The sequence below is a fragment of the Cydia splendana genome, chromosome 8, assembly GCF_910591565.1.
Source record: "Cydia splendana chromosome 8, ilCydSple1.2, whole genome shotgun sequence".
Lineage (NCBI taxonomy): Eukaryota > Metazoa > Arthropoda > Insecta > Lepidoptera > Tortricidae > Cydia > Cydia splendana.
In genome coordinates, this window is record NC_085967.1 from 8,007,680 (window position 1) to 8,030,198 (window position 22,519).

General features: G+C 37.5%; 1 protein-coding gene across 6 annotated transcripts in view; it reads right to left on the minus strand.

Moving 5' to 3' along the window:
- The window catches only part of LOC134792767 (RNA-binding protein Musashi homolog Rbp6), a 574,739-nt gene that overhangs the window by 222,148 nt on the left and 330,072 nt on the right, over nt 1-22,519 (minus strand). Inside the window, exon 1 of one of the 6 annotated variants that reach the window (XM_063764095.1) lies at nt 11,366-11,582. The exons of the other annotated variants lie outside the window; for them this stretch is intronic. Within the exon in view, the coding sequence (XP_063620165.1) occupies nt 11,366-11,449 (84 nt within the window). The 5' untranslated portion in view covers nt 11,450-11,582. Of the gene's footprint in view, nt 1-11,365; nt 11,583-22,519 lie in introns of those variants that run through there. 6 annotated transcript variants of the gene reach the window in all.

Below are 22,519 nucleotides of genomic sequence, written 5' to 3' on the forward strand. Positions count from 1 at the left end.
CCTAATCCCTGTGCTCGGCTAACGGCAGCGGTTAGGCCCTCTACGTAAATTTGTGTAATTTGGAATCCAGGCCAAGTGCCAAGGGATCGGGCGGCTTGGCGGCAATGGTGATTGATATGACGCTGTAGTGAGCAGCGCCTTGCCCAGTCTTCGGGCCGCGGCCCTGTCAGTCTCAGACAGCGCGTTGCATTTATAATAGGTTGCTAGCTTCTAATAAAACTATAAATAGATGAATCATCTACTTCAAAAACTATACCTATATTAATTTTGTATCAAACAGAAACGTCTGCGAATGATGCTGATACTGGGCTAGCGATTCAGTGGTCGTGGGTTCAAGTCCCACCCAAGACAGTGAAACTTTCCACTTTCAATTTGTTTCTAAGTTTGATACCTACATTGTTCTAGTTTGTAAATCATGGAACTTTTTAGTAAAAAAGATTGTGCATTTTCCTGTAACTATGGATTTTTAACAAACAATATTGTCATGAAACAACCAATATTTCTTATCAATTACGAATGTCAATGGCGAACTTGCAAATACACCCCGAGTATGACGGACCCCAATCTTCATCTGTACCTATATATATAATTTTTTTGTGGGACATTTTGTAAGACAACATTACACGTTAATACCAAGGATAATTATGCGAAACTAATGTCTGTAACAAGCACAATTTTGAATCCAGCATGTGTGCGCCTAGTTACAGAGCAAAACTTTTGATGCGTCGAGATGCAAATTTCAAATTCTGGCTTCCACAACGCGTTTAAAAGCGATCCATCTCCATTTCATTCTATACAGAATTTATATTACTCGTACGGGCTCCACAGGCGATCGCTCCTCGTACCGCCACGCCACGAGAAACTGAATTTCAAATAGCTACGCAAAACCTGCGGTTGCTCCAGCGCGCTCTTCAATTTCGCCATTAGTTGCCTTCCGCTTCCCGCAAAATGTATCGTGGCCGTACATCGCCGGCCAAAAAATGGACAGAGTTAAGGGGGCTGGCGATTTTATGGTACAAAGCCACTGTAATTAACGATCGGATAAAAGAGCATTGGAAAAATGAAACTATGTAACTTACTTATTTTTGTTTTGCTAATTTATATTAATTCATATTATAGTCCTACCCAACCCGTCTTTCTCTACCCTTCACTAGCGTTGTGTTCTTTCTGTAGCTCATTACTGTTTTTTTTTGTAAGTTTAAATTTTTGATAATGATAATAAAGTTATTATATTGATAGGTGAAGGTTAAATTTAGTTTTCTTAGTGCCACTCGCACCATCCCACTTACCCGGGGTTAACCGGTTAAATCTGGAGTTACCAGTACAATTTGACACTGGGTTTACGGTTTAACCGGTTAACCCCAAGTTAGGGGGATGGTGCAAGTGGCGCTTAGTGACTCATTTATTAATGTTAATTTTTTACGTGGTTTTGTAAAAAAATTACATGAAAAAATGAGTCACTAAAAAAACTAAATTTAACAAAATAAGCAATGTTTCTATGTATATTAATGTGTCACTGATGTCTTTTTGTATTAGAGGAAAAAAAAAACAACGTGCAATTAATTTTAAAAGAAGCAGACTTTTAAAGGATTGTTCCCAGAACTATCAAAGATGCACCAACTTGGTTTGCTTTTGTTCCGTAACACGTGAATTTTTGTATATTGTATATTAAAATAATAGGGGGCAGTAAAGTGCTTGTGATACCCACTGGAGTTGCCACCGCCCGAAGGCTGGGGTGATCGCTTACAGGTAGGTCATACGCTTTTTTGCCACCGTCGCGACGTTGTATGAAATAAACAATTATATGTAGGTTGACATAAATATTTTCGTAATTAGTTAATGCATAATATGTATATGTCGTAGGCCGATCGTAAGATCAGGCAGATCGTAATGTTCCTGTGTAATGTTTTGACGATAGTCACATTAGACCAATACATAGGTAGGATAGGTTCGTTAGGTTGCTTCAGATGCCCGAAGGGCAAACTGCCCAGAAATAGGAGCCCCGCGTAGCGGGGCTCCGTCGACTCAGGGAACGAGTCAAAGATTTTCACGTTTCACGATATGCCTAGGAATTTCACGATATGCCTGATCTTACGATCGGCCGCCGAAATATATACACATTTAGTTAACTTACTAAGCGAGCATTTGTAAAACACGCAGCTGCGATAATAACAGTACACTAAGCCTAACCCTTGAGGAATGTAGTCGAGTCAGGAAACTAAATGGGAAACGAAATAATAGCAGCGAAACCACCTTCAGTTTTGTAAATTACTATAAACCGTGGAGAGATCGTGGGCAGAATTCATGATGGCGGTGCCGACGACAATAGGCTTAGATTCGGTTGGGCGGCCCGATATCTAGTGCGGATGTGAGCTCTCGCCGGCCATTAACTTAACCCGTTTTATAACGACATTTCACGACTGTTGCAATAAATACGATTAGAAAATTGACTTTAAAAAAAACGAAATAAATTGTATGCTCGAACGTAACCTTTTCTAAAATTGATTTGCTTGACCTTGTGACACATATACATTTTCGTGACGGGTACTAAAAGATAGAGATATTTATAAAAGTTATCCGACATTCTAAGAAAATCAATAAACCGATTTTCTATGACTACATATCATATTTAAATAAAAGTTAAGACACTCAATACAGTGTATTGGAGAAATTAGTTGGATGCTTTTTAAGTACAATATGTATAATAATACAACATTCTTGAAGAGTATCGGTATTTTATAGAGTCTAAATATATTAATTATTAATTTATTTGGCAGAAAGACATAAATTAGGTCAGTTAAAATCACTAATTACAGCCAATATTATGTTAAGTATACCACAAGATTTTTTTATAATGTTTTTTGATCCAGTTTTCGCAACATTAACATCACTCGATTTATCGTCGATTAAATGACAGTAATTGTACCATTCTTATTTTACCACATACTCGATACTTAACATTCACAAAAATAACCGAAACAACAATGCCACATACTATCATAGCGTACAAAAGATCGCCCTCAATTGTTACGGAATAGATTGGGCGGCGATATCGAAAGAACTACGGCTGAAAAGGACGACCTCGTTATTATTTGATAGACCTCATGATGAAAATCCACGCGACACGCAACTTCCCCGGCGTTCACTCGTCAGAATAAAAACAACAATGTATGGCATTCTGTAATCCACATCGAGCGACCTAGCCGAGCTTGAGCCATGAATACGAATAAAGAATGCTAACAGCCCGCCGAACGAGACAATTCCTTGACAAGCTATGAGGAATTGGCCTTCATCACGCACAAATTTTCGCAAAAAGCTTCGGGTATCAGCGTGAACGTACAAGCCCGCGGCGCGGCGATCGTAAACGGTGACGTCGAGTACCTTGCACTGACGGTTAAAATCGAATTTCAACCTTTTACCGGTAAACGGTGCGAAACGTTGAAGATTTACGTACCTATAACGCTATCCTATTTACAGACTAGCAAATTGTATTTGCCTAAAGGTCGAATGGAGGCAATATCGTGGACGTCGCGACGGTGTGGGAGGGGGATGCAATAAGCGGAGCGGCCAGCGGCGGAGCCGTCGCCAATTTAAAGAAAGCCCATTGAACCGAAAGACAAGCGCATTGGCGGCTCACGAGCACCGTGCCCGCACCACCCGCTTTCTAAGGCTCCTCATATAATTTTCAATCCAGCGAGCTCTAAAATCGATTGCTCTTTGTAAGTGCAAAATAAAACAAAGGAGATAACCGCACGTCGCTAAATTAACTCTTTATTTGCTAATTTCCTCGGAAAGAGCAAGTTTTTCTGTTTTAGATTCTAAACAAAAGCGCGAATACATACTCGTATACATTTCTATGTTTCTACAACACTGTGTAAGTGACTATTCTTGAACTCTAATTTATTTTGACAGTCTTAAGTAACTAAGTAATAAGTCTAATTTCCTTGTTAAATAGTCGATTGATGTGGTTTAATACCAGTCAAACCTCAACTTTCATCCATATCAGAGGGATATCGGTATTGATGGCAGAGGATTGGGTAGTTCCATTCGTAGCCATACCGTTTCATGCGAAGACCGCACTTAGGGGGCGAGTGCGTAATGTTCGGGCTTATCTGTCTCCTTGATGCCACTTTAATGAAAGGGTTTGATCGTAAATCTACATGGCTAAACTTAATAGACTGTCCTATTGGGTTTTGCTCGGCAACGGTTAGTAATTAATGTGCCGTCATAGAGTAAGTTTTATAATTAGGATAAGGTACGTACCTATTGCCAAATCTCTTTAATAACATAATAACCAGATCGTGTAATTCAAACATAAACTGTAAGACTATAAAAACTTTTGTCATATAAAAAGCTATCACGATTTAAAAGGTATAAAAGGATGACTTAATCATTTTCTATATTTAAACTAACTGAAAATTTGATTACATCTCATATTGTTAGAACCGTACAGTTATAAGTAGTTAAAATATGGGAATATACATTTTTGCATTCATGTTATACCACGATTCAAAGTAGTTTGTTACGATACTTATTCGTTTGTGTTCATTATCATACTGCCATAAATTAAATAAACATGCAGCCGAAAATTCTTCAATGTTATAAATGTCAGATAATTTGTACTGGGAGCGTTATTCAAAATTAAAAAGGTCTTAAGGTACTCTAGGTCTATGGGGTCCCAGCGCGCATAAGTTGTTCGCAGAAATCGCGAAGCGTCTGGTTGACGTAACTGGTGACCGAAGAGCTGGCGGCTACCTCGCACAACGTATCAGCATTGCGATACAGCGAGGAAATGCCGCCAGCATCCTTGGGACAATGCCTCAAGGGCCTATTTTAGATTTAAGCTAGTTATTAATTTCGTTTAGTAGTACCACTGTATATATATTGTATGTAAATAAATGATTTGATAAAAGGTCTTATGGTTTTGTATTTTATACCTATGATACGATCAGTCACGTTTATTAGTGCGATGCAATACGAGTCATATCGAGGTCATATTATAATAATATCAAAACTATTTTTACTATACGATAGATGGTTAAAATTTTCATATTTATTAGTAGTATTAGTATTCATAGTAAGTATTCAATCAATATAATTCTAATTTTGCATAAAAAACTACTATAAATTATAATAATATCAATTTGCATTTGTTTTTAGTTGCATAAAGAACAATTGGTCAGTCACGTCATATAAAGATTATATTTACAAATAAAAGTAGCTAGGACCCGCCAAATAATTGACGAAGCCCCGCTTGGCGGAACTTCTATTGCCGCTCTGAGGGATAAAAGGTTAACTAACAAATCTACTTTGGTAAACCGATGTTCAGTTTTTTCTTGCATACCATAATATGTTTATGGAGCTAAGATATTTTACAAATTTTAATCGTACCCCAATACTTATTTTATGACAGTAGATTTTAATCAAAATAAACATTCATATATAATATACTCGTATATTCACAGCAATGGTTGTAATGTGCAATGAGTATTTTATTATTTAAACATGATGTCCTATGACTTATAATTTTTTTTGTATAAAAATGGAACAGTACCCATGTTAAATAGAAGTAAGCATGTAAGTTTAGCATACAAGCCTAATCGAATGTACACTGACATCAGAATGATATTGACATCTTCTTCTTCTTCCTAGCCTTAGTCCCATCATTTGGGGTCGGCTCTCCTAGTAATTCTTCGCCAGGACTGTCTGTCCCGGTCGTCTGGGCTGGTATTTTTGATTTATTTAAGTCCCTATTTATAGAATGATATTGACATAATGGATAATATTTTTATACAATTTATTGTACGGTCAAGGAATTAAATTTCGATACCATTTTGGTAACTTGTCACAGTGACAATAGTATGCGGTCCCTAGGGACTTTTATATTGATTGTCATTGTGACAAGGTACGAAATGGTAGGTACTGAAATTAAGTTCTCGAATATTTTTCAAATGTTGTCAGCTTTCGTTAAAATATGTTTTATTTTTATTCAACTCAAATAACAAAATCTACGAAGACAAAGTCTAGGTCATTAGTTTATAAATTTAATACCACTTTTTTATAATGTTCTAATTGTTAGGTACTTGCTAGTATTTATGAATATTTAAGTGGCCCTTAATAACAGATCCACCATTATTATAAATGTACGAAATTGAACCTTATTGCAATGATATAAGATTAACTGGAATAAGTTCATTTATATTTTGGTGGTTATTTACAGTGATAGATTATTCAACAAGGGCATAAAGTGGCCCATTTTATACAAGGCAAATTCTCGGTCCGAGAGGAAGCGAGTGCTGATTTAGGTCGAGGATAAAATTGAAATGTATGCCCGATTTATATACTCTGCTTCTCACTTCAATTGCTAGGAAAATAATATATACAGAAATATCAAATATTTAAGGTTACTTTACCGTATTTATTGAAGACTAAAAAAATTTGTACTAGGGTTCGCGCATGGCCACGTGGAGAGAAGAGCACCATCTGCAGCAGCAGTGGCAGTTTGTATGGCAGATTTTGGACTTTATTATTTACACAATAAGGCTTGTAATAGATGATTTTACTTTGCGAGCATGAGAAGTGATAAAATATTATTGCTTGAGATTAAGCTATACCGTAATTATGCGTACGATAAAAAAAACCAACAAACAAAATTTAACACACTGCTCGATTCGAACTTTAGGATACGTCAATTATTAGATCTAGAAGCGATATGGATTAGATGTGTCAGTGTCAAAAGTGACGTTTTTGTTTGAAGAAACGTCACATTTGACACTGACAATATCTAATCCATATTATCGTTTCTAGACCTATTAATCTTAAAGTTCGAATCGGGCCGACAGTACCCATATATTATGCCTGAATATTATTTGAGAGATGAATTTCATGACAGCATATTTTATGTGAAAGTATTAGTAAGTACTTACTTTGTAAAAAAAGATTTCCTTTATACGTTCAAGTAATAAAATGTCATAATAGCTTTATTTTTTATAAAATCTGCCTCTGGAAAATTGAAAGCGCCGTTATGGAAGCGCAGTCAAATTTTACGATCCGTTTAAAAGTCTACGCTTTAAGCGACAGTGCGGGAGATAGTTAAAAAATAAATGACATGAGGCGTAAAATCGCAACATATTATAAACATCCAATTTTATACAAAAAAACTATTGCAGTTAACTACTAATTGCAGCTTAAAATCTCATTAAAAAGTTTATGGAAAGTTTAAATTTTTTCTCATTCATTTTTTCATGAAAGTTATTTGTGAAATACCAACGCACTTCAAAATTTTATTCATAACTTTTATTATCTTTTATATTTTACTTTACTAATTCAACCTTAATATTGTCTCTCAATACATTTCACCCTCACACTTTGAATCGACTCACAAGGGCTCAGCCTACGAGGGTCGGGCATAGCTAAAAGTATTGATAGGTAGCTGTAATAATCCCAATCCGGACGCATGAAGGTGAAAAGGCGAAGATATCGAGGTCTAAGCCGTGTAAACACCGAAAGTTGTGAATTAATAACGATAACCTCAACCCTAGCCCCCCGAGGGAGCAGTGGGCTTGTAGTAATAAGAACAAACTACAAGTAATTATAACAAGAACAACTATTATTAATTTAAAAACAACAGGTTAAAGAGCTTGTTTCCTGTTTAATCTGCATGCAACGGTCAATTAAAAACGGCTTCTTGTTACTTTTGTTGTTGACTTAAGCACTTATATTGTGTTTAATAGAAATGTGCGATTTAATAGAAATATTTCAATGTTAGTTTCATTCTAGGATAACAGTGAAAAATATACTTTATCGTTTCCATTGCAATGTTTTCATGTTTCAAAAGAATAAAATTAAGGTGTCATCCTTAGCATTTAAAACTTTAATTAAAATAAAGTTTTACAATAACTACGCGCATTTTTATGTTCTTTATTATTGAATTGCTACTCGCATTCTTTCTCCTCTAGATTTATTGTAAAATAGCAACAAAAATAACGTGATATAATTGTATCGGTTAAGATTTGTTATGAAATTTTTCCTTATCCTTTAACATTAATGCCACTATAACATGATATCTCACATCCTTCATATACCACTAAGTTAGGTGTGCGTCAGACATTTAAGTTTCATCTATCATCATTCCCTGCTCTTCAATCATTACTGTTTACTTATTACTGGAGACAAGAACACCAAATAGCTGTTAAGCTTTACTAAACTTCGTAACAGCCTATGGTATTAGGTTAGCTACTCGATGAAAAGGATTATTTGGATGATGTTATGGTTTTCCAAACTACTTATGAAGCGTAACTTTTATAAGACCTGAGAGAGTATAGGAAGTTTAGGTTGGCCTAACATGGTTGGATAATAATCAGGGATCGTACATTTTCCAGCGTTTTTGGTGCACGAAGTGTTGTTAACGGAATTGGTATAAATAATTTCAACCCTAATGATTAATTAGCGTTTATTACGTTGATATTAACCTTAATTTACCATTTCAGTTGAAATTATCTATACCAATTCCGTTAATACCACGCGAATCGATTTGGTGCAGCGGAGTGGTGTTAACGGAATCGGTATAAATAATTTCAACCCTAATGATTAATTAGCGTTAATTACGTTAATACTAACCTTAATTTACCATTTCAGTTGAAATTATCTATACCAATTCCGTTAACACCACTCTGCTGCACCAAAAATGCTGGAAAATGTACGATCACTGATAATAATAGACACCTGTGTAATATAAGAAAATGATTTCGAGGTGACACTCTTAAATTGTACAAAGTAAAATTATTTACATTATGTATAAATAAAAATAGTTATATTTTTACATTACGTTGCTGAAAGGCCAAATATGTATTTAGATCAAACTAGATAGGTATCATTTTATTTACATAAATACCTACAAAAACCATTACAAAACACGTAAACATAATTTCAAACCATTACAAAGATTTATTTTCTCTTATGATATGGCATAGTAAGATTTCATAAAATAATTAAATGAATGGGTTATATCGCGTCCAAAATAAAACATGAATTGTCGTATGAAAAAAAGAAATATATATATATACATTTTTTTCAGGCTTTTAACCTGTCAGGCATTTTTTATTCACATGTATGTATCACGAGTGCCATGACAATAAAAGCCTAAACTCCGCTTCATGTTAGATATTAGTAAAATTGTCCATTTCCAATATAGTATCTCTTTATATGGTGCTGTGTTGATAAGCTTATATATTATCATGAAAAATCACCCATAGCATACACCCTCGAGAGATCTCAATTTACTCAGACAGAGTTCAAGATCCTTTTAATGTTTATTATTGTAGTGTAGGTACCTACTAAAAGTTTTAACTTAAGTAATTTAAAGTTAGTGTAATTATAATCTAAAATCGTACTAGCTTCTAGGTTATAATCAATCTCTAAAATCAACAGGTATATATGTCGTAGGCCGATCGTAAGATCAGGCAGATCGTAATGTTCCTGTGTAATGTTCTGACGATAGTCACATTAAACCAATACATAGGTAGGATAGGTTCGTTAGGTTGCTTCAGATGCCCGAAGGGCAAACTGCCCAGAAATAGGAGCCCCGCGTAGCGGGGCTCCGTCGACTCAGGGAACGAGTCAAACATTTTCACGTTTCACGATATGCCTAGGAATTTCACGATATGCCTGATCTTACGATCGGCCGCCGACATATACACAGGAAATGTTTGTGATTTTTTTTATATATACCATGATTACGGGAAACTACAAAATATAGGGTTTAGTGGAGGAAGCGAGGGGAGGCCTTTGCCAAGGAGTGGGACAATAAATTAGGCTAATAAAAAAAATACCATGGTTGATTTTGTGAGCAGAGGCAAAATTTGATTGTAATATGGTTAAAAAAAAAGATATACTAACAATCCTATTAATTTAAGTCATAAAGTAATGTATTCAAAATTGTTATCAAAATAGTATGTTAACAAAACAATTTGACCTTCCTTTAAAATATCCATTACCTAACATGAAATTCAAATTAACTATGAGCGTAACATAGCATTGTTACACAAATCACTTGTTACTATTACCCATCTCTGTATAAAACAATTATTTCTATGTTCTCGTATTCAGGGAAGGTCACGCAATAGGAATATTACGGACAAAACGACGGCATCCAATAATATAAACTAGCATATCGTCTCATACATTTAGAATTAACTGGTTATCAATAGGAAATGTACTTTTATGTAGATGAAATATGCATTAACTAATTTGATTACATACTTGAAATTAGTATTATAGTTACTATATCAGTACCTACTAAATAAAAGTAAATTTTCACGAATGATTAAACTGGATAAATTCACCGCGCAAAATACAATGTTGATTGGATTTGGTATGTCATTAATAAAACTCATACAAGATGTGGTACATTTCTCAACTGACGTTGATAAAGTATGACTGCGAAATAATTATATTTCATTGAAGATATTTAATGATCTCTAACAATATACCGATCCACGCACTTTTATCTAGGTTACACTTGAGTCCATTCAAGAATGTCACCTACCTATATGTGTAATAACTTATACATATGTGTATTTCATATCATAGTCATACAAACTGAATGTAACTGTAGATATTTTAATGTAAGTAAAAAAAGAGAGCAGTTAAAAAGATTGTTACATGTTTCAAGTGTTATTTTCTGCTTTTTAGACGAGAATAGCAACATATCGCTGGCCCAATATTACAGGGTTCTATGTTACATTTTCAAAATAGTTGAAATTCGACTTTCGAATGTTACTATGACAATGTTCAAATTTCAGTTCGATAAAAGTGAAACATAGAACCCTGTAATATTGGGGCAGCGATATGTAGCTGTATTAAAACTACTAACTTCCGTCAAGAAATAAACGTTATCAAAACAGACGTCGACCCTCGAATTTAGTTTACCATAAAATGGCCCACCGACGTAATTTGAGAAAATAGTAGGTAAACTTGAACTGTGAACAGTTAATATCACCGTTGCATGCGATCGCACAATTTTATTTCGACCTAATAGTGTAGTTATTCTTTTCTTATCGTTACATTCGGGTATTACATAAAATGTTAGTTCATCAATTGAGATCGGTCGGTTGGATTACCTCGTTTAAATCGTATCTGTTGAAAGTAACAGGTCGATTGATCTGTTTGTTGTTTTTAATCGAGGAGGGAAGCGTCTCCGCGGCGCCGCCCAGCAGATACGAACCACTTGCGGCCGGCAATGTGCAGCGGCGCGCACTTCAACTTTACAAAACTTTGCGCTCCCGAAATAAACTTTTTCCAAACGGTACCAATCGATCACTCGAACACCGGGATGTGAATGTGGCGGGATGATGATGATACTAACCCTGATCGTCGCGCAGGTCGGGTTCTTGTGGATGGGTAGCACTGTAGTAGCGATAGGTAGCACTGACTTTAGCACTTTGGTCATGTAAAGTCGTAGGGGTGGTCACGTGTTTGCGCGGCGCGGGCCGGCGGCGCGTGTGGAGCGACGGTCGGGCGCGGGCGCGGATGGCGTGTGTCGAGCGACGCGGCCGCGGGTAGTGTGACGCCGCCGCCGCCGCGGGGCCGGCGCGCACGCGTCGCCGCCCAGCGCACGCCCCGCGCCCCCACCACCCCGCATCGACCGCCGACACCCTGCCCGCCTACCACCACCCGACCTAGGGTTGCCGATCAACCTAGTCGTACACGCTGAGCGCTCAACTTTCAAAACTTACTACCACAAAAAAAAGTTATAATCCTACGACCGACGGTCAAATTACTTCAGCATTCAAAAAAGTTTATTAATTGGGCTTTAACCATTGTTTAAATGTTTCTAAATAGTATTTATAGATATGTATATCACGCAAGATGACAGACGTGAGTTTGATCTAAGTGTCAGTATGTCACCCAAGTGCAAGACGCCGGCGGCGATAACCCTACGCCCGACCGACTGTTTTTCTCTCGGCACCCGAGCGGGGGACGCACCTGATTTTTTCCGTGATATTTTTTCCTCCCTCCTCTTCGCGACGCGATCCGTTCGCTTTCATTACGGTTTCGAGTTTGATTTATCACCGCAGTAGGTCTGAAATATTCTTACAAATAAAACTGGGTGTCGATCGCTAGCCTCCCAATTAGCATCAATTGATCAAACGGTCATTGATCGTAAAAGTAAAAAAAAAACCTGATATTTTTTTTATTAGCAAAAGATTAAAAAACATTTTACCCGATACGAAAAAAAACACTTATTTAGCTATAGAAATTATTCCATAAATCAGCCTTAATTATGAGAACGTAATTACTGCAGAAACTCTCGAAGAAGTTTTTCGTATTTGATAAAAGTTTTTCTTCAAGGGTTGTTCGTTTAACCGCGTTCCGATAGCTTTTCCGCAGCATGCTAAAGGCTGCGTAGCACATGCCACGTTCGTAGCACTGCAGACTACGGCGTAGCCGGGCGTAGCGAATCTCCCACATTATTTGACCAGTCCGTAGCCGATTGGTATTCGCCGACCACTCCGTTCCTACATCCCCTCACCGACTTAACATATTTGGCCACGATTCAATTTTAATGTTTTCATATTTGTGTCATAACTTTCGGTAAAGGGGAAAACAAAAATTACCTCCACCACAGACGTTATTTGTAAACGCTTGACGTCTCGGCATTTTTATGCAAAGTATGAGACACCCTTGTTCCATTTTGAGAAATTGTTTAGGTAGCCGGTACGGGGCTTGTAAAACAATAGCCGGTATGAGTTTTGATATGAAAAGAGCCGCGATGTTGCGCTGAGATTGTGCGGTTTCGTATACGCTGCAATAAAACTTGCGTGACACTGACGGATCTAATATGTAGTTCCACAAATCTTTTACATATTCGCTTGTGAAGTAGGACTTCGTAGTGGAGCCGGGTCAGTTTGGCGTATTTTTAATTCAGCTATAACATTTGATGGACGGAACATTTTTGTGTGGCAGAGTTTCATCAAAAAAGGGGTAGGAATTAAAAGTAATCGCCGTCAGAGCATGGCAGCAGAGACATGAAAAATAATATGCATGAGTACCGGCAGCGGATGTGGGGCGATACCGGGGTTCGGATCTCGGAGACCGCGCTGAACGCTTATGATTTAGCTTCGCTGTAAATATTTGCAAGTTTATTAATAATCCGTTATGAATAATGATAGTAATTATATATTATTACAAAAGTCTGTTACTTCATCGCACAAATACTTAGACGATATAACCAAACGGAGTACCAATTAACAGGCGTTCCCCTCTGTCGAAATTAGGCGGCCAACGGTCATACATATTGTATGGACTGATGTTTATCTGACATGGCTATTTTTACGTTACGTTTACATTTGACGTGCCCCTCCCCCGCAAAAATGGGCAGACTGTTTTGTACCGAAAATTACAGACAAGGCGTCTCCGTTTGGTTATATCCTCTAAGCAGAATAACGTTGATATAGATTTGAGTCAAACTGTAGATTATAAATTACATCTGACTTTAATTAACATAATATAACGTAAGTTTTTCCTCTCTATCACTCATACCTGACTTTCTTTAAAAAGAGGTAAAGTACAGGGGTACTAAACAGGCGGCACTTTAAAAACTTCGACAGAGACTAGTATTCAACGAAATTTAAATGTAGTTATGGTCGTCAAAAGACGTTGATTTACAAGAGGTGCCAGCAGCTAAAGGAATGAATGAAAACGTCTATATGTGTATCACATTAACCGATAAAATGGTGGCGCTGACTGTATACCGTATGAAAGTTCAGTTCTTTCCATTCTTTTAAACACTCGGCTCGATACGGAAAATGAATTAGATTTCTACTAGACTTCAACAAGTTACGATACGGATAATTTAAAGATATTTGTAAGATAGATATGTCAAATTTGACGTTTCCGCGATTCTGGAGGTCCTCTTGAACGATTTCGACAAGTTATGACATAGATATCCAAGTCACATCTAGGCGATATCTAATGTAGATCTAGTTGATCTCTAAATCGTTTCAAGATCTTGTGATTATCTCGAAATCCGAATAGGCCTGATTGTCATAGTTAACAATAATTATATTTTTACAATTGTAGTTGGATAACTAACTTCCTTAAAAATATTTATCCTGTTAACTGTTTAGACCTCATTAATGCAAAGATTTGATCATACATACATATTAAAATAACGTGGCCTATTTTCTTTTACAATACTCTTTATTTTTATTCTCCAATATTAAACGAATTAATTAATTACCTTTCTTTCTTCTTTATATACCCTACTAGTCCTTGTACTTTGGATGGTCTCAATAAACTGTATACCTATTCTTATAAACTCAAATTGGGTGCATAGGCACATTATTGATTGATCAAATAGCTCGTTTCTTTGATTAGTATCACTAACTACCCCAATACTCTTTAAAGCTCTCAGCCCTATAGGTCTGCGTCTCCACAGCTCGTCGCAAAACGGCCAGTGTTCCGTCCACTTAAGTACGTAAGCGGGTGCACAGCCGGCCCTAATTGGATCACAATCGGTACCTGTTACGTCAGACACGCTCCGTAGGGCAGAGTCCCTCGGGCGTCCCACTTGTCTTATGCCTTTTCTTCGGGTTAATTCGCTTTAGCAATTTTCGATTACATTAAGGATCTGATTTAGTAATTTCCTCAATTAATCTTCACAAACAGAATCATCATCATCATCATCTCAGCCATAAGACGTCCACTGCTGAACATAGGCCTTCCCCTTGGACCTCCATACGTGCCGGTTGGAAGCGACCCGCATCCAGCGTCTTCCGGCGACCTTAACAAGATCGTCTGTCCATCTTGTGGGTGGACGTCCTACGCTGCGCTTGCTAGTCCGTGGTCTCCACTCGAGCACTTTTCGACCCCATCGGCCATCTTCTCATGTGGCCTGCCCATTGCCACTTCAGCTTGCTAATCGGGTGGGCTACAAACAGAATAACCATAACTAACCGCAAAGCCTGTAATTAACTGAGTAACAAAGTTAAATCGGCGGGGATTACCACGATCGGCGGCTTCGATAGTGCAAAACAGATAAAACTCTCATCAAATACAATCAGCCGGCGCCTGGACACGGCTTACAGCACTAGGCCTGGCCGCCATTTCCTCCGAGAATTTCATTACCACTAGCTCGTCCAGTAATCCCCGCCAGGCAAGTGCCTTAATCTACCAGCTCTCACTTCGATTCCGACTCTAAAATACGCCACTTGTTTAATTTTTACGTATAATCCATTTTTAATTGTCTTCTCTCACTTGGCCATGATTAAATTTCCGAAGAGAAATTAATTAGAAAAACAACTTTCAAAGGCCGTCAATGTGACAATAGATTGTATCGGTGTTAATTTATTAAATAAAGCCGAGTTTAGAAGACTTTTGTTTCTGATTGATGTAATTCGTGGATTAAGATTTCAGATAAGCAAAATTCTCTGGTATTGTGGGAGAGTGGAAGTCCAATCAGTGTTTCATCAAAGTTTAAGTACTATTGCGTCGTCTACTTAATTTAAATGCTAAAGCACATTTGATAGTAATAAATGCAATTCAGTAACATCTCTGACACTGTGGTTGCTAATTATTTTGGGTTATCCGCAGATGGTCTAAAACGCAAAATGACTAGTCTGTTGTTTTGCCTAAATCGCAATTAGTCTACATCGCAAACGGTCTAGAACGCAAAATGCCCGAATATTTTTTTCCGTTTTATCTTAACTTTATAGCGATGTCGACGGAGCCCCGCTTCCGCGGGGCTCCTATTCTTTGCTGTTTGGCCTTCGGCCATTTGAAGATACCTAACGAACCTAACCTACCTATGTAAAATGTGGTGATATAAAAATTGGGCATTTTGCGTTCTAGACTGTTTACGATTTAGACTAATTGCGATTTAGGCAAAACAACACACCAGTCATTTTGCGTTCTAGACCATCTGCGGATAACCCATTATATGTAAAAGGATCAGAGTTTAAGTAACAGATTATTTACCTCACGTAGGTATAGTTGAATTATCGAGAAGATGGAATTGCATTTGTAGTGGTTGTATGCTGATAGTACAAGAAAATAGAAAATTCAAATATAAAATGCCTGTAAACAAACAATACTACTACATATGCAATTCCACGCTCTCGATGATACGACTATAGTAGGTTCGTCCATAGTCTAATAAAACATGGTCTTCCATTCCCAGAGTGACACGGGCCTACGTCACAACAACATGGCCGCTATATATAGCGCTATCGCATATTATCATATAGCGCTGTCGCATGATGACGTAGGCCCGTGTCAGTTAGGTGACCTAGAAAAGACGGGAATGGAGTACCAGGCGGAGTATATTATTATACCATGGGTTCGTCGAAGTGTCGGCGTATGATAGGAAGGGCGACACGTGCCGTCGATCGCGCAGGCGAGGCGGCGTGAGCGGCCGCGAGCCGCGCGGTTTAATCGAAGACTGCAGTTACGATTAGTCGATGATTAATGCTCGTACGGCGACGCCATCTGCTGAATTAATTGCTTCATTTCCTCTCGACGGCACCAAATGGCATTTTGTATTTCGATTCGTAAAACGTCTGCCGTTTTTGTAGGACGTACTACAGTCGTTCAGTCTGTTCAGGTCTATTATGGACTTGGTGATTTATCTTTATTTTACACCGTACTGCTATTTTTTTATAATACATATACAAAACCACCCTAATATTTACGATTAACATGTTTGTAGGTAATTACTTATGAATTTTCATGTTGTTGACTTTGATTCCATGTCTTATTATTAATTTACGGAGAAGGAAAAAACAAACAAGTGAGTATACGGGCAGTGAACAAATTTACGCCTCAAGAACGAGTTGGATCCTTTGTAGGCTTCGGAAGTTTTCACAAAAGAGGGCCCGCATGATTTGTGAATGCGTGTAATTTTTCAAACGTCATATTTTTTGTAACGGTTTTCCGAACGTTCATATAAAGTTTGCTTTTGTACCGAAACGACTTTTGGAAATGTTTCTTTCATATTTTCCGTATTTTTGGTTAGTCAAAGTTCCATAGTTTGTCTCGGGAGCACCGGTGGTTTTGCTAGTTTGAGAAAGTTTTCAATTCTATTTTATTTTTAATTCTGAAATACCTTTTTAAACTTTATAATTGAAGTTTAAGGTTACATTCAGTTTGCGCCTGCAGAAGCAGTTATTGTTATTGCAGTGCTCGCAATCACAATCAAAAAATTAACATTACACGTTAGTATAATTTTAAATTGAACCTATCCTATAACAAAATTAATCAAGAAGGAACAAACCCATAATATTGTTTTCGTATACCGCGATAGTTACTCGTGAAATAAAACTATTGAAACGGATTATATAAAAGCAGTAAAGGGTTCGAAACGTCGGGATTTAGTATACGAATTCAATATACGTGATATAATCCGTTTCAATTGTTTTATTTCATAAGGAACAAACCCATTCCGTACACCCTGGCAATAAGCTCAAGCGAACTTGATCAGTTTAGCATGTGGCTTGTCCGTGTCCATTTCAAAGCGCAGGTGACGAAGCACCGAGATGAGTTATGGCACAGAGGGGTATCTCCGAACGGGTGATCCTATGACGGCACGAGCCGCAGAAAGGCTATCTGTTGATGGCTGTCGTTGGGTGATCGACTGACTCTACGCCCGCTGTAGACGGGCTAAATGAATTTTACTGTCTGCATCGTTGAGACAGATATTGCAGCAAAATTGAATATCACTTGAGGACATTTTAAACTAAATAGTTACTTATATTGTAGTTGTATTGAACAAACTTTGGACAACTGAAAATAATGGGCATTTAAAAAAATAAGCTGAATAAGTACGTCACTTAAAACTTCTTATTCATAAAACTTATAAAGCCTTAATAATACATCATTTATTTCGAGTAAGTTACACTCATATCTTGGTTCGTAAAAAATAATTCTAAATTATGTATTTAGTACTTAAACATGGGAATATTAGTACATCTATATCTTTAACTACGAAGTACATATTTTTCTTATCAGTTGAGTACGGCATATGTAGCCGACTGCAGCGTAGCGAATAAGATGAGTCCAGCCTGTCCCCTATCATCTTCATGATGATGTTGGGGCTGGCGCTTAAGATGAGCATCTAAGGCCCACTTGCACTATTTTGGTAACTCGGTGTTAAGCGGTTAAACCGTTAACCCAATGTCAAATTGTACTGGTAACCATGGTAACTCCAGGTTTAACCGGTTAAACCTGGGTTAGTGGGTTGGTGCAAGTGGGCCTAAGAAACTTAAGGTGACAGTCCATTTCCAACGACATAAGCACTACCATTCATTTTACTATGGAAATTGACAATAACACCGACGCGTTCGTACTAGTAGTGCAGCTGCGGTCAGAAATGGAATGTTATCCTTATTTAAATAATATGCTTGGGAGTGAGTCGCATGAACGAGCGAAGAAAGATCGCATCATAAGTAAACTTCAACTAATTTTTAATAATAAAATACACGTGTTTCAAAAACCAATATCACAATCTTCATTGTAACTGAACGGTACATCTGATTGCATTAACCTCTAGACACAGAAACGACCTTGTTTGATAAAAGCACTTTCACGGTTGGCGGCGATGCACTCATATTTCCGGATTTCATTCCCCCGCGCTCACTATATTACACACAGCAAATCCAAATGTCATCATAACGTAACCCTAGCGGTGCTCCCTGTAGATTGTATTAAACAAAAGGGAATTAAATAGCAGACAGCGCGGTGCGCCGAGCCGCGACCGGCCGGGTATATGAACCACTTTATTCCGCCTTCTATGCTGTATGCGCTCCTAGTACCCAACATATGTCACACACCACCACCGTTTTATTTTTTTATGTAACCGACAACTTTTTAAGGTGACAGTCCATTTCCAACGACAGCAGCACTACCATTCATTTTACTATGGAAATTGACAATAACACCGACGCGTTCGTACTAGTAAGTAGTGCAGCTGTGGTCAGAAATGGAATGTTACCCTTAAGGTGACAGTCCATTTCCAACGACAGCAGCACTACCATTCATTTTACTATGGAAATTGACAATAACACCGACGCGTTCGTACTAGCAAGTAGTACAGCTGCGGTCAGAAATGGAATGTTACCCTTAAGGTGACAGTCCAATTCCAACGACAGCAGCACTACCATTCATTTTACTATGGAAATTGACAAAAACACCGACGCGTTCGTACTAGTAGTGCAGCTGCGGTCAGAAATGGAATGTTACCCTTACCCAACGTTTGATTAAATACGTAAAAATCACACGAATGTCACACTGTGACTTACAAAACAAACTGATTAGGCGAATCAACACTAGCAGGCGTTTTCGATTACCATCCCGCCGTTGAAACAGCAGCTGATTAATTAGCATAATCTGGTTTGGAAATAAACAAAGTTAATTTTGTATAAACATTTGCCGTTTTAAATTCGGACCGTGAAGCGACAGCGGGATTTTTTTAAAGGGTGTAGTTCACAGTATAATTATTTACACTTAATGATTGTTCGGGCGCGGTCACTGCTCATTACCATTTGTAAATGAGAGAGAAAAAGCACCGGTCGGCCATTAATCAAGAGAATGGAGCAACAACACTGGCTAATACACTTATCAAGTTTAATTCAATAATCCGGCGCTCGCGCTGCCCTCGCTGCCCTCGCCACTGGACTTTTCGTAACGTGAAAAATAAGTGGGAAATGGAACGCACGACCTAACAGACTAATCCCAATTAATTGCGCAGTACTGCCTAGCACAAGAGAATTCACCGGACATTTAATATGTGTATTAAGGTTGGGGCTCAGTAAAGTAAACGTACTAGTGACATGCTTATGACCAATAGATGACACCTTGCTGTCGCCTCTATTGACAATGACTTAAGTTTGAAGATGACATGTACTGGGACCGCGTCGAGCACCAGTACTCAAGCTTACTCAAGCTAGTTCTTATTATAATTTCTTTTAGAATAATGTTAGAGCTGCTAGGTACAACTGAAGTTCACGGCTTACTTGCTACATTTAGAATATACTACTTTTATATCAGTATTTAGAAAACACCGATATAAAGTTAGCCGGCCGAGTATGACATAGTAAACGGCTGAGCAAAGTGAGGCCGCTTAGTAACAAAAGGCTGGCAATTCTATTTAGACTGCGGCATATTTCATTATACATAAGTTTTGTTAAAAAAAAATGATGATACAGTTAAAAAGTGATTATAAATTTTACCTAAATATTAAATCAATAGTTTGTACTTATACGGCAGATGTCTGTTCTGTGTGCGCTTATTGAAACTGTATTAAAAATCGGTATTAAGCCATGTGACATACTGCCGTATTCGAACTTCAAGATATTCACAAGAGACGACACGTACTAGATCCATTCTAGATACCTTATAGTTTAGATATCAACTAGTTATCTTTTGCAGCGCAATTCGGGCAACCAATGTCACTTTTACGTTAGATAGAGTAAGATATCTATTAGATGTGAATTGGATCTCTAAGTCATATCCTGTGGAAATCGTTCAACAGTATCTCCAGAATCGCGCAAATGTCAAATTTGACAGGTTAGATCTTAAACATATCGTTATCGTATCTTGGTGATGTCTAAAAGATGTCTAATACATGTCTATTTCAAAATCCGAATCGGGCCCATAAAGTTCATAAAGGCATGTACTTATATAGTTACTGACAATAGTTAATTATTTTAAGTATCCACGTATCCAGAAAATAAAAGTGCTTTAAATTCGTTGAACAAGCTTAAAGGTGCTGCGCAACTGTGAAATTGTCCATAAATTAACTCACAAGGGGTCATCCATTAATTACGTCACACGAATTTCTAGGTTTTTTGACCCCCCCCCCCCCCCCCTTGTCACATTTGGTCACATTTGGCAAACCCCAAATCGAATTAAGTAAGTAACTAAGTATTATTAATATTTTATCAAAATATTTTTGACGATATAAATATTAGTAATTTTATAACCCAAAACTGCTTAGGAAAGAAAATTAAAAGAATAAAAACGATTATCGTTTTAAAAACTTGTTATTTAAATGTACAGCGAATAAAATAATTAAAAAAAAAAAATTCGGTTACTGATGAAGTTAAAGTGACGTCACAAAGTTTGTGTCTCCCCCCTCCCCCATGTCACAATATGTCACATTTTCTTGACCCCCTCCCACCCCCTAAACGTGTGACGTAATTAATGGATGACCCCCAAGTGATAAATACGCTAACAAAAACTATGCTAAATTATTACAAGGCATAAATAAGAAGAGTCTACGGCGTAGCACCGTAGCACCGTAGCACCGGTCTACGAGCGCACGTAGCGCCATTTAGAACACCGTGTACAGAAAATTTGGTACACTTAAACTCTTTAAAACTATTATCATAATTCTATAGTCGTATTACGTCAGCAGCAGACTTTAGAGACTCCTCGCTAGAATTTCGCAGTTATTCTCTAGTGTTAGCCATTTTCGGCACATCCTGTAGTTTATGGGTTACCTCCTGGCCTGTACAACAGTTAATAAGTAAATAGATTTAAAAATATATAAAATGAAAACATGGGGAACAATAAAATTAAGTACAGATGTTAAGTATAGATTACATGTCATAATGACATCAGCCGTGATCACAGAAAACGTGATTCTGATTTCAACCTCAACGTACATAAAGCCTTAGTAAACGTTTCATTAACAAGATGTAGTGCATAATTATTTTCCATCGTATTTTCACGGAAACGTACGAACGTGTCGTTGCTATTTCAGTCAGTCTCGGTACAAAAAGTACTGAGGTCGACTGAAGTAGCATGACAAATACGAACGTTTCCGAGAAAATACGATGGAAAACAATTATGGACTACCAGGCCTATTCGCATTTCGAGATAATCACAAGATCTTGAGACGATTTAGAGATCAACTAGATCTACATTAGATGTGACTTCGATATCTAAGTCATAACTTGTCGAAATCGTTCAAGAGGACCTCCAGAATCGCGGAAACGTCAAATTTGACATATATATCTTACAAATATCTTTAAATTATCCGTATCGTAACTTGTTGAAGTCTAGTAGAAATCTAATTCATTTTCCGAATCGAGCCGTACATCTTGTTGACTAAAAATTTACCAAGGCCTTATGTACTTGAGGTTGAAATCAAAATCACGTTTTCTGTGATCACGGCTGATGTCATAATTATGACATTTATCATAAACAAGGTGAAATAACGACAAAACACAAATGACGAAATATACCTACTGAATATTATTACATGTATGCTCTATCGCCACTTGCACCATTCCACTAACCCGGGGTTAAGCGGTTAAACCGTAAACCCAGTGTCAAATTGTACTAATAACCATGGTAACAGTTTAACTAGTTAACCCCGGGTTAGTGAATGGTGCAAGTGGCTCTTAGTGACAGATTTTAGCGATGATTACACTACTACTACTAGTACTATAACCCTCGGCGATTTCTGCCCATAAAACAGTAAATTACCCAATTTTTAATCGAATATCACAGACATTCT